The 14,380-nt window shown below is 35.5% G+C and overlaps 1 protein-coding gene across 1 annotated transcript in view; it reads left to right on the top strand.

The window, feature by feature from the left end:
* The window catches only part of CDH8 (cadherin 8), a 380,788-nt gene that overhangs the window by 301,308 nt on the left and 65,100 nt on the right, over positions 1 to 14,380 (top strand). The window contains exon 8 of the mRNA XM_052655404.1: positions 7,410 to 7,531. Coding sequence (XP_052511364.1) covers positions 7,410 to 7,531 — 122 coding nt within the window. The remainder of the gene's footprint in view (positions 1 to 7,409; positions 7,532 to 14,380) is intronic.

Below are 14,380 nucleotides of genomic sequence, written 5' to 3'. Positions count from 1 at the left end.
TCCTAACACCCTACACAAAAATAAAACTCAAAATGCATTAAAGAGCTAAATATAAGCCCAGAAACCATAAAACTCTTAGAAGAAAACATAGGCAGAGCACTCTATGACATAAATCATGACAAGATCCTCTATGACCCATCTCCTAGAGTAATGGAAGTAAAAACAAAAATTAACCAATGGGACCTAATTAAGCATATGCTTTTGCATAGCAAAGGAAACAATAAATATGGTGAAAGACAACCATCAGAATGGGAAAAAATAATATCAAATGAAACATGAAAATGAAACTGATAGAGGATTAATCTCAAAAATATACAGTCAGCTCAATGCCAGAAAAACAGACAACACAATAAAAAAGTGGGCAAAAGACCTAAGCAGACATTTCTCCAAAGAAGACATACACATGGCTAATAAACATGAAAACATGCTCAATATCATTCATTATTAGAGAAATACAAATCAAAACTACAAAGAGATATCACCTCATACCAATCAGAATGGCCATCATAAAGAAATCTACAAACAATAAATGCTGGAGAGGGTGTGGAGAAAAGGGAACCCTCTTGCACTGTTGGTGATAATATAAATTGATAAAGCTGCTATGGAAGATAGTATAGGGATTCCTTAAAATACTAGGAATAAAACCACCGTATGGCCCAGCAATCCCACTCTGAAGCATATACCCTGAGGAAACCAAAATTGAAACAGACACATGTAACCCAATGTTCACTGCAGCACTGTTTACAATAGCTAAGACATGGAAGCAACCTAGATGTCCATAGACAGATGAATGGATAAAGCAGCTGCGGTACATATACACAATGGAATATTACTCAGCCATAGAAAGAAGCACATTTGAGTCAAGTCTGATGAGGTGGATGAACCTAGAGCCTATTATAAGAGAAAAACAAATATCATATATTAACACATATAAATGGAATCTAGAAAGATGGTATGGATGAACTTATTTATAGGGCAGCAGGGGAGAAACAGACATAGAGAACAGACTTATGGACATAGAGGTTGGGGCAGGGGGCAAGGAGAGGGGGCATTGTAAGGAGAGAGTAACAGAGAGTAACACAGGTTATTTTACATAACCATATGTAAAATAGAGAGCCAATGGAAATTTGTTGTGTGACTCAGGGAACTCAAACCAGGGCTGTCTAACAACCTAGAGGGGTGGAATGTGGAAGGAAGTGGGAGGGAGGTTCAAGAAGGAGGGGACGTATGTATACCTATGGTTGATTCATGTTGATGTTTGTCAGAAACCAACACAATATTGTAAAGAAATTATCCTTCAATTAAAAATAAATAATTTTTTTAAAAAAAGATCTTGGGAAAAAGTTTGGCAAATAATGCATATTTGTAAATTTTAAGTTAAAGTAGAATGTTCATGAAAATAAGACTAGTAAGAGTAGGCAGTATTATATAACCCCTCGAGGAGGGCATGGCAACCCACTCCAGTATTCTTGCCTGGAGAATCCCCATGGACAGAGGGTCCTTGGGGTCACAGAGTCAGACATGACTGAGTGACTAAGCACACAGCAGCAAAGTATTATAAAACATATTAATATAAAAATGGAAAATGTAATAGTTCTGTTCCCGTTAGTACTAATTTCTCATTTATAAACTGCCATTAAGGTTGCCTTTATACAGAATGTGACTGTTAAAGCTTTACATTTCATAAACTCATAGTATCTGAGAGGTTCATAACATCAGTCCTTACTTTAATGGCTCTAAAATTTTTCCATAGAATTTTACCACCATAAATGTGCCTACCGTACTCTTTAGGACTTCAACTCTTGTGAGCCGAAATAAGGACATTGAAGGTTCATTATAGAGTGTAGGAGAAGGTGGAGTGAGGGCTTGTCAAGGACTCCAGTACATGTAGGTTCACTTAAGATGAATGTAATAAATAAGAGCCCTACACATTTTCTCCCCTTTCAGAGAACATTTGAAAATGCTGGCGCCAAACAGCAAGCATTTTCACAGTCAGTAGGGAGCACAGACAGGGGTCAGTGAGGACTTGAACCAAAGTCACCATTTAAGAGTTGTTTTCTCTGGAGAGTTTAAGGCATTTTCAAATATGTCTAACTCCACAACTTTCACAGTGAAAGAAAGCATTTCCCCACCTTTCTTCCGAGAGCTACTACTTGGTTCATACAAAAGCTATACCTTACAAGCTTTGTTTATTTGATACCGAAGCCACCATCTGATTAAAGTTCTCATTTAGTTGGAAACTGTTCTAAATATGAAGGTGATTTTAAGGAATAAAACAGAATGACTTCTCTTTACAGCCTGGTTTGCTGGAATTTTCACAATCACATAATCAAAAATTGTAAAAATTCTGGTGTTCAACTGGTTCCCTTGATGCTGAAATTTCTTGGTATGTATTTGAGGGAAGTAATAGGTTGTGTTTTAACTGATGCATCCATACAGTTGCTATGATAGTGAAAGGGTAATGCATACAAATAATACTGTAAAGAGAAAAACCTATCAAAAATATTCCCAACAGAATATTGAGTAGAGTTTCCTGGGCTTATTGGGTCCTTATTAGTTATCTATTTTATATATGTATGTATATGTCAGACCCAATCTCCCAATTTATTCCTTTCCCCTTTTACCCCCCTGATAACCATAAGATTGTTTTCTACATCTGTGAGTCTGTTTTTGTTTTGTAAATAAGTTTATCTGTACCATTTTTAATTAGATTCCACAGACAAGTGATATATTTGTCCAATAAAAATTTTAAAAAATTCCCAACAGCTTTTGTACCCTGTTGGTAGACACACCAGGGTACTGGTTAATTCTATTTCACCTCGTTTCTATGCTGTTTAATAATATATGGATTAATAAACCATGACTAGTGATTTAGAAATAATCACACTATTTATGGGCAAAATGTGCATTGAAAACTTTTTTCCTTAGTCACCAGAGAGCCTAAATTCACTCTTGAAATTATTTTCCAAAATCTTTTTGGAAACTTCCATCAGTTTTATTTTAACTTTCCTAAGATGCTATCTTTTCTATCATATATTCAATTCAAATCATCCTATTTTATAAACTTCCACCATTCCTCTCATCCCTATTCAATTATAAATTCTCTTACTTTGCATTCCCCCTGTTGACTGTAATTTACTGCTCATGCCTTCCACCCTTCTACTCGTGGAAGGCTCAAGAATTATTTATTGAGCCCACCAGTATATCTAAATTTGTCAAATTATTTTTTCTCTCTTATAGCCTGAAAAGGAGAGGCTGTTTATTTCAGTTGATGCCTGCAAAAACAGCAGCTTGTGGAAACTAGTTAGAAGCAAATTCCCAAGTAACGTAGACTTGGCAGTATTCCATTACCTTTGATTATAAAAGGGCAAAATTAATGGGCAATTCATGAGGCTATGTGACAGAGAGGTGACAGAAAGTCACTAAGATTCAAATGGTAGAAGTCAAGGAATTGTTTATACCAGGTGCCATTTCAGCCTTTTTCCATCATTTGTGAAAAGAGGTGACTTTTGTGGCCAATTGAAATGGGCTTTTCCTTCCAGACCACTTTGTCACATCTCCTGTGTTTAGAAGATTAATCTTTAATGAATGCTAATCAAGTTTCTAATTATAATATCTTTATATTTAATGTTTGTGTATCAGATGAAAGGCAAACATTTGGGGGCCAGTCACAAAGGACATGAATAATTTCCTTAGAAGCATATCTAATTAATTTTATTGCTCTATAATATCTTTAAAATTTGAACTCCCATCATTTCATTAATTTAGATAAAAGTGAATCTTCAACATGTAAATATGACACTTGTGTCGAAAATTATGATAAGATGAAATAATTTCAATCATGCACGTTCATGTAATATAGATAATGATAACACATTTGGGAATATTTGGGGGATATATAGCACTATTTTATTGTTATATTTTATTGGGGCTTCCCAGACAGCTCAGTGGTAAAGAAACTGCCTGCAATGTAGGGGCTGCAGGAGACGTGGGTTCAATCCCTGAGTCCGGAAGATCCTCTGGAGGAGGGCATGGTAACCCACTCCAGTATTCTTGCCTGGGAAATCCCATGGGCAGAGGAGCCTAGTAGGGTACAGTCCATGGGGTCACGAAGAGCTGGACATGAGTAAAGGGACTGAGCATGCACGCATATTTTTTTTGTTTTCCTCTTTGTTTTAGCAGTTTCTAGAAATATTCAAAGTGTCTGGGACATTCATACATTTAAGAAAACAAATTAAACCATAACTTCTCTTGTCAGAAAGCTTACTGCTAACTTTTAAAATTGTAGTCTCATCCAAAAATATTTCAGTGACTCACCAATGATCATATGCTTGTGATCTTGTAACAGTATTAAGTGATAGCTCCCAAACCTGTATTACTTTTAACAACAAAAACAAAATCAGATGGTATTGTTCTAGGGATCTGGGCCCCTGGATAGTTAAACACCTACCTTGTTCCAGATCTTACCATCAGAGGAAACCGTATATCACTTTAATGTTGAGAGTCATCTCAAAAAGAAGCTTATAGAGATTCCCTATCCTCTATGCTTGAGTTTTACCACCTGCTAGCCATTTAGATCTATGAGATAACTACATTCATTACAAATGTGACATTAAGAAAAGAAAAGAATATGTGCCTTGGCATAATTATCCTTCTGCCAAAATAGTGAGAGTAAAATCTTTATATTCATGTTTGCCTTTGAAGTGTGTGTGTGTGTGTGTGTATACAAGGCATAAGAGGGAAGGCAAAAATATCACATTTAGTAGACTTTGCCCCAATAACAATTTTCAGTGAATCTAAATTGATAAGATCAGCATCTTCTTCACTTCTCTAGGAGCAAAATCATGTTTAAAGAGTATGACAGCTTTTTCTTGAACTTATATAGTCTTCTAAGACAATGCACCTATTACTCACTGTTCAGGTCTGTGTTGATCATCGTCTGTTTATGAACTGAATGGTTAATGAGACTAAAGAATAATAGAAGGCTCCTCTAATCATTTATATGTACAAACGTTGGTCTAAAAATGTGGCAAGGAAGAAATGATTGGTATATAAATAAATAAGCAATAGTTCTCAAGGTTGAAATACAGAGAATTACAAAATAAAATTAATCAAGTAAAGAGGCTTTGCTAGGGTGAAATAGAAGTATAAAGAAAAATACAAAATTTAAATTGTTTAGTTTCACAGAGAGGCTGGCTGATTATTAGTGCAGTTCTGAGAATATCAGATGGCACAACCCATTAGATTTAGCTGGCTTGATTTTTATATTTGTACTCAAACTTTAGTCAAACTTGAAATAAATACAGCAAGTCTATATGCATTCTTGAAGAAATGATAGTGATTAGTTACCTTACAAAGAAACAAAATATATTTTGTTTTAAACTTCATTGATATAATACCTTCATGTTTGGAAGGTCAAAACTCGATTTTGGAGTCTTGGAGTTAATTTTAAATTGATATGTATTGGTAAAGACATGAAGCCATTTGAACATCCATCTCCACATCACATTACCTGTTTCACAGCTCCTTGGTGAGGACTGAATGAAACAATTCTAAGAAATACCTTGTACTGGACATAGTGCACACTGAACGTGGACAGCGCTGACACTTTTACTGATAAAACATAAAGGCTATAAGATACTTCTGACTAGGCACCCGCTATGATCTGAGCACTTCTAACTTTTTCTCATATAGTGTATGTAACAGTTCTATAACTACAGTGTCAAGGTATTGAGTTTCAGTTTCCTCAGGAATAAAATGAGGTTAAATATCATTTTCAGAATCACATTCGTAGTGGAAGACAGAGATGGGGCACCAAACTACTTGTCTCCTGCAAACACTAGATTCCTCTCTCTACTTCAGCAACTGCTCTTGAGCTCGTGGTCAGAGTAGAAAAGAGAGGTACATCTTTAAGGATATAATCAGACCTTATTGCAAATACCTTATAACTCATTCATCTACCTGATTCAAGTAGATAAAAGGAACAGTGTAAGTTTCTTGTCTTAGGGTCACATGCTACAAAAACTTTCTCTTACATTGAAGTGGGGAGCTGCATGCATCCCCTCTGGATGGGAATGAGTTAATTCATCAGTCATAATAGAGTAAAAGAAAAAGGAGTAGTAGAGGTGAGACATTTGAGGCTACTGGTGTGATTTTGGGGAAGTTACTTAGTGGTTGGAATTCCAAAGGATGATGTTCATCCATCCATAGTTAATCAAATTAGCATATTGGTGAATAGCCATGATAGTTAACCCAATTCAAATCTCGTAGCATTGCCAGTGGGGTTAACCAACTATAACTTTGTAACATGGCTCTGATTATTTGGCATGTGCTTTAAAATACTTTTATATTTAATGGAAAAAATGAATATTTGAAAGTTTCAGAGGTCAAAATTTAATCAGCTGTCAGAAAGAAGAGTTTGATATATCAAATACAAGTCTATGTCTTCATATGCAAAAGCTAAAGATTTATCTTCTCTTGACTTGCTTATAAATATTCAGTGCCACAGAAACACAAATAATTCTCCATTTTTCAATACATTCTGTGTAATTTATGCATGATCAAAAGATTATTACATGGTACAGTCAGAGTCAAACAGTGTTGCATTTATTACAAATAAAAAATTATCATGTGGCCAGGTTAGCAATGTATTAATGAACCTTATTTCTGTGCATGCATGTTTGTGTGTGTGTGTCTGCATAGAACTTTTTAAATTTAAAGACTTAAAGATTAAGGATTATGCATTAAGTTCCATGCTACTGGAATTGACATGGAAAGATTAAAAGATTATTATCTGTTTACACTGATGAAAATCTTTATGAAAATGACAATATTAAAATAACTTGGTTTATCTAATCCAAAAAGATCCCAAGGTCAATTTTTAGTACAAAATAAAATTCATATAAGATATGAGTCCCTATCTTTAAGATTATCCCCTTTATCATTATTAAAGATACCTTCTCAACAGTTAATGTGGTTCTAGCCTTTTTTGGGTTTTTGATGTTTATCTTTATAGTCAGTCAAACATGTAATAGTGCAAAAATGGGCTGTGTTCTACCCAAGATAAACAAAGAGATAAATCTTAGAATTCTTTTTCCTTTCATACAATGGGCTTTATCAATAAAATAAAGCTTTCTTCATCTAGGAAGCCTCTTTTAATTTGTTCAGAGAGAGTCTGTCAAGCTAAGCTCCAACAAATGGTGTTTAGAATAGTAATTTATACTTTATTTTTAAAGCAGCCAAGCACTTGCTATTTTTCCTTACTGAATGGTCAGATTCCATAATCACCATGTTGAAAACACCCTAATTAAGGGAAGTTAAAACAGACACACAGGCTTTCGAGAAGAAAGTTGAGTTGCACGTTAAAATGCAGTATCCTCAATGCTGATGTTATTTTTTCCTTCCCATAGGGAACCACAGTCAGATATCCCGAGTACCTGTTGCTATTAAAGTGCTGGATGTCAATGACAACGCCCCTGAATTCGCATCCGAATATGAGGCATTTTTATGTGAAAATGGAAAACCCGGCCAAGTAAATATCTCCATGTTGTTAATGCTGAATATGTTTGTATACCACTGTCTCATATTTGATTAACCTGCATTATAGTGTGCATTTGAATCATTTACAACCTGCAAAGTCATAGGCAAGAATCATTCACATGGGAAAAGAGAGAGAGTATTTTTCTTTCCAAGATGTTATTCTCTTCTGACTTATGACCAAACTGGCTCCTGAAAAGAAATGGCCCGTGGTGCCATGAACCTGGAGCCAAAAAAGAGCTTAAAATATCTCGGGATAGGGATGATCACAGGGGAGGTCTTAGAGTAATGGGGCCAAAATGTTAAACCTTCAAATGACAGGAAGTGAAGGGGAAAAAAGCCCAAGGGGAAGGCATGTTAGTTTCATATCAAAGGTAGGAATAAGACATAATAATGGAACCCTAGGAAGACCAGTCGTAGGAAGTGCATTTTTAAATCTGTTAGGTGTAGCTATATTTAGATAGACATAAGACAAACAACATGGTTTTAACATGCAAGTAAAGCATCTGATAATTGTGTATTGATGTGTATTGATGAAACTTTTTTTTAACCTCTCTTATTAGCATAGATAAGACAGTGGCGACACAGGGACAGGGAGGAAGGAAGAAAGGAAGGAAAGGAGGGAAGGAGGGGAGAAGGAAAGGGGAGAATGTAGTGGAGAGGGAGGCAGGAAAGGAGGGAAGGAGGGGAGAAGGAAAGGGGAGAATGTAGTGGAGAGGGAGGCAGGAAAGGAGGTAGAAGGTGGGAGAGAGGGAGAGAGTTAAGAAAGAACAACAGCAAAAACAAAACCTGCTATACTCTGAATGTCATAATGGAAATAGTCTATGTAAAGTTCGAAAAAAACCACAAATGTAATAGATTTATTTGAACAGGTGCCAAAGTACTGTATGTTTAAGAAATTTATCGTTTTTTCAACTTCCTAATTTATTTCTGGATGGTGACATTTTAATTTAAATAAACAGCAGCTGACAGCATGACATTGGAGTTGTTAATCCAACTATTCTTGTGCCTCATGTGGGTGTTAGGAATGCAATTTACTATTTGCCAAGCGTTTACCTGACAAGAGTCAGATTTTTTCCACCTAAGAAGGGAATAGCACTGTGGCTCTATAGTTTTATGTACTTATTACAGAAGATCAAGTTGCTGCTCCCCTATAAAACAGTGGACATTTTCCCCAGACTATTCTCCTCTGTCCGAAGGATTAGCATTGTTTCCATCCACTAAAAGATGACACAAGTACATGTGTATGCACATGAACATTTTAATAATAAAATCAATTTTAAATACTAGGCATCATATATGTTATAATCAAAATATTTACCTTCAGCAGTGAAATGCCAAAGGGGACCTCTTTTTTAAAATACTACTCTAACATTAGTTTCAGCCTTTCTTAATCTCATCATGTTGAATTGCCCTTTACTTGTCTTATCCTTTGAGTGTTTTTATTTGTGATCCTTTGAGGATGGAGTATATATACGTGGCAGTAAATATCATTTAGCTAAAGTTGGTGAATGGAGTTGATGGAGAGAGTTTGGTCAAAATACACGCAAGGTCAGTTTTCAAGAATATGGTTATGTGGACCAGATTGTTGCTGGGTGATGTAGACAATCACAGAGTTATGTCAGACATTTTTGATCATACAGAAACTGTCAAATGCTTTAGACTTTAAATAAAACTACATTGTTCATGCAAAACTCATCACACAAGTTCAGAGAGTCAATGGCATTGATATTTCAAAAATTCCACATTGGCTTCACTTGTGATATTGACATGCATGCCTTTAGACCTCCTGAAATACGGAGATTTACCCTGTGGATTTTGACTGTTTCCAAGGTTTTAATGATTCATCATCAGTTTTTAATCCTCAGGAAAAAAATACACTGTTTCATCACCTTTCCTATGCAGGATCAAAATAAAAAACAAAAGTCGATTCTTTGTTTTATGATTTTTGCAAATCAACATGAATGACTCGCTCTGTGAAAAAAATGTTTGTTGTGTGTGTACACTGCACTATCTTATCCTCAGATGAATATTTAAGCATGTTTATTTGACTTCATATTTACATGAAGATATCAGATATTTGTCTGTTCAGCAAAATTTTCTGGACATATGGCTGACTGGTTGATACATACAGTTTAAATAGCTCTGAATTCCTTGAATCCTTTGTGCTAGTCAGAACTCATGTTTGATTCATTACATCATTCCCAGGTCACTTTTAATGGCTCAAATATCTCATTTTTATATTTAACACTTTCAAGAATTCATATTTGTTATCCACACTAAATAGTGTTCACTTATATAAGTTCAGCATGGATGCACTTTCCATCATGTTTCATCCTACCACATGACTCATTTTGAAATTGGAATATTAATTATCACAGTCTCATGCAAAAAAAAAAAGTCAAAAACTGAATTAGCACTAAATTCAGTCATCTCTATATTTTTCAACAATTAATGTCATCCTCAGAGAAAGAAGTGCAGGTGACTTTGAAATGTCTGGTTTGCCTGGAAGATATGGATTTAAGGTCTGCTGTCTGGGATATGATGCAGCTGGATATCATTAGCAATAATCAAGCACAAGCCATCAAAAAACCCAATCTGTAACAAATCTTCTGCGTTGGGTGACCCTCTGTAAAGAGGTTTCTAAAACATCTCAGAGAATGAAAACCAGTTGCAATATGAGCACAAGAGAATGCTACTGCACTTGACTGTTCTCCATTGGACTCATTTAAACAGAGTCTAAAATACAGAAAAAGAAAGGAAAACCACCTTCCTCTTCTCTAGGCCTACATCCCTAGTTCATGGTACACCTGTGCTGAAATTATTATAGGCTCACTGTGAAAGCAGAACTGGGAGTCTGGTCTCACTCTACCACCTTCTCATGATGCTGAAGTGAAAGATGACATTTTCTTGAATTGGTTCCCTTAAGAGGGTAATGACCACCCATGACAGAGAAGAAGAATTCACAGTCCATATTATAAGGGAAAAATCAATGAGAACCCCTTTTAGAATCCTTTTAAATAATCCCTCCATTTCAAAGTTAAATGTTAATGTGGTGTTTTCTGATTACTAGTTACTCTTATTTAAAACTTAGTAACTAGCTAGTTGCTCTTACTTAACATAATTTCCCCCAAATAGCTACAGGTAATTTAAGTTAAAAGTTATAAGGTGATGTATATTTTTAGTCTCCAGTTTAATAGTGCCATGACTTGGCCCTCAGTTTAACAGGATGAATGAAAAGATTCTCTCCACTTACTCCTATTTGATGGTCAATGCAGAAATGAGGGTATGAGTTGAGGATTTTAAAATTAGAAAGGAAGACATATGACTGCAAATGTATGTATCTAATAGTTTGATAAGCTTGGGTCAGTCAGTAAATGCTTATTGAATACAAACTATTAATATGTCCCAGAACTTGGCTAGGTACTGGGGATTTAGTGGCAGACAAACATCAGTCTTTTTCCATATAGAGTTTTCTCTCTGGTAGACACTTAATAAAATTAGAAATGACAGAATTGCAAGAAAATATCTCAAGTCCTCTGGGCAGAAAGGAAGTTGAAGAGATGAGAGGAATTGGAACTATCTTAATGAAAAGATCCCTTAAAAAGGACACATGCCACCAGAGATAGGGAACATCTATCAGGTGCTGAGAAGAAGTCAGCCGGGGATAAACCAGGTTCTGTCTGAGGAGAATGGACCTCTGACGGGAGAGGTGGAGGACCACGTAACAGCTCCACCAGAAGAAGCCAGTGTCTTCCTTCACCGTGATGATACCACCACACTCAGAACCAAACGTGAAAGTTACAGAACATCAGTGGCCAGTGTTGGCCAAAGGGGCTTCCATAACTGTTCTACATGTTCTCTCCTCAGGAGGCTCTTTCTAGGATTTGATTTTAGATGCTTACCTCTTGCTTACCATACATACAGAATTAGAATAGTTTGCTCCTGATGGTTCAGTGACACAGGGACTGAACTGAAAATATGAAATGTGAGTCAAGGTCTCTGAAGTCTCAGAGAATATTTATCATTCGAAAATTAGTTAGCAGTAGACCCTTTCAGCGCTTTTTTTTCCGCCTTCAGAAAGGAGCTTCCCTGTTACTGTAAATAAACTAGTGGAATATAATTTAAGCTTCATCATCATCTGTAGAAGTCGAGATATGCTATTTAGCATCAAGTTAATTATGTCTGGGTTAAAAACACACTTTGGTTTATCTCTTTTAATCCTTTTTCTCTCTGACCAATACTGAGGCAATAAAGTTTGCTTATCATGGGACTATCACAGGTTAAAGAAAAAGATAATAGCCTATATTTGTAGATAGGTATCTAGCCAATGCTCTTCATGTAATGGATATTCACAAAATTTAAGAATCATCATTCTAATTTAGCAGTGACAAATATTTTAATAATTAATTTCTCAGATGTTACCATTGAGACACTTGTTTTATTCACAGACATATAGTGCATAAATGAAAAATCATTCATTTATTTACTGAACAATATTTACTGTGCATCTACAGGATGCCAAGTTTTGCAATATTACCTGGAGAAACAATGTAAAAGGAACAAAAAAAGTGTTCCCTCCAATGGAACTGAATGAGGAAGAGGGATAATAAAAAGGATAGAATGAATCAATAAGATAAACTTTAAAAATTAGGCTGAAGAAAACACTAACACAACTGGGACCGAAGAGAGTATAGGAAAAGCAGAGATCTTTTATGTAGCATTGTCAAGACAGTTACTTTTTAATTGGGGATAATTTAAGTTGAAACTGAAAAAAAAAAAGAGAGAGGGTAGTCATACAAGAAGTGAAAGCAGAAATCTTCTAGCCAACAGGATAAGCCTGTGCAAAGATCCTGAAGGGAGAAAAAGCTTGATGTGTTTGAAAAATTGAAGACATCTGTGGCTAAGAATAATAAGGGTAATAAGCAAGTTTAATAAGAGTATAATAAGAAAGGTGAAATTTGACAAAAAGTATTATGTTTGAATAAAATCCATACACACACACACGCGCGCGCGCGCACACACACAGATGTGGGGATGAGCAATGAAACAGGAAGATCATCTAAAAGGATATAATTGCAAAAGATAATGGTAGCCTGGCCTGTGCTGGCAGTCAAGGGGTAGAGAGGTGACTGGGGAGGCTACATGCTTCCATGCATCCAGTAATACATCCAGACATCTAATATGCACTCAGCACCACTGTGCTTGGAGTTCGTGGTGTAAAGACATTTTACAGATGTGGAAGCTGAGGCTGAGAAAAGAGTAAGAGTCTATCCACACCCATGAAAATTAAGAAACATGGGCTTCAAAGTCTATTCTTGAAGGTGTCCCAGTCCCTGTACTTTCTAGGATTTCACAATGCTTCCCAAGGAGCAGATTTTGGAATTCTGTTAATGAGGATAATATTCTAATCAAGAATGAGCACTTTTCAAAAAAAAAAAAGTCAACACCCATGATCAATAACACACTCTATTCAAAAGCATTCTACAGAATAAGAAAAGTAGAATTAGCCCTTGATAAACAGCAGCAATGAATGAGTTTGCTACTCTATTTATATATATATATATATATTTAGTTTCTGTTGGTCTTTTTCTGATAAATGTTAAACAATGAAGTAAAATTATGGCATTTTATAACACTCATGAAACAATAAATATAGAAGATTTAATTTTAACTTTCCTGCCAGAAGGCATCTTTCAGGATCTATCTGCATACACAAGAGGGAGAGAAGATTGATTTTAGAACAGATGAAACTGATAGCCTCAACAAAATGCATAAAATACAATTTTCATTTTACTTTGGGTGGAGTAAGGAGATGGTAAATCAGTGGAATGCATAAAACTCTGCGAAGACGACACATGTAACAAAGCCTTTCAAGACAGTCTCTAATAGAAGCATAACTTTTTAAGTGGCACTTTGACAGAGGGGGAAAGCTAAAAAAAAAAAGGCAAAGTGAAAAAACCCGAAGTTTTGAAGGTTTGAAACTAGCACAGTCTAAAAGTCTGCGTCATAGATCTGCCATTTACCAGTTTTGTAACCTTGGGTCTTCTGTTAGTTTAAACATATTTTAGGAATATCCAGCTTAATATCAAGTGCTCAATAAATAACTATAATAACTAGTACTACATATTTTAACTAGTTTCATAATTTTAATAGCAAAATATTAGATTTTTTTGGTTTTATTGCTGTTATTGTTATATATTTATGAGCTTTGATTTGGAGTGAAACACTATAAATAATCCCTAAATGAGTCAATATAAGCTAGGACAATCTATTCCCCTATATTGGAGTAACTCTTCCTCTGATAACGTATAAGTCTTATACTTGTCAATGGTAAAGAAAGAGCTCCTACATCACTTCTCCCCATATGAATTTGTGGGATAATATAATTATTTTCTTCAAGTGCATTGGAATCAACTGACAGGACCACATACAATCTAAATGTTTTTTGAAATCATGTTTGCAGCCTCTGTATGTTTTGGCTGACCTTCTTGCATGAATCCAAATCCACAGGCTTTATTCTGGCCCCTCACCTAAATAAGTAATGATCCGCAGGAGGAAAAATGGTATAAAGGACTGTTTACAAATCTTGGGCTGTTACTGAATGATTACTCTGTTTTATTTTCAACCTTCAAGCTAGTGGATAAGAATTTAGATGGAAGCATGGTGGCCACATGTGTATGCTTGGTTTTATTTGTTCATGGAAGCCATGGTGATGAGCACACCTTTTTGAAGAAAGTGAAATTGACAGTAACCATTAGGATGTTGTCATCCTAGGCTTTGTGTTAGTGACATAAATTGCGCAAGATTTTATCTCAGTTAGTAAAAAATCCTCCTGCAAAGC

Source organism: Budorcas taxicolor, chromosome 18 (assembly GCF_023091745.1).
Source record: "Budorcas taxicolor isolate Tak-1 chromosome 18, Takin1.1, whole genome shotgun sequence".
Lineage (NCBI taxonomy): Eukaryota > Metazoa > Chordata > Mammalia > Artiodactyla > Bovidae > Budorcas > Budorcas taxicolor.
The sequence above is the reverse complement of the archived record's forward strand: the minus strand, read 5'-3'. Positions and strand labels throughout refer to the sequence as shown.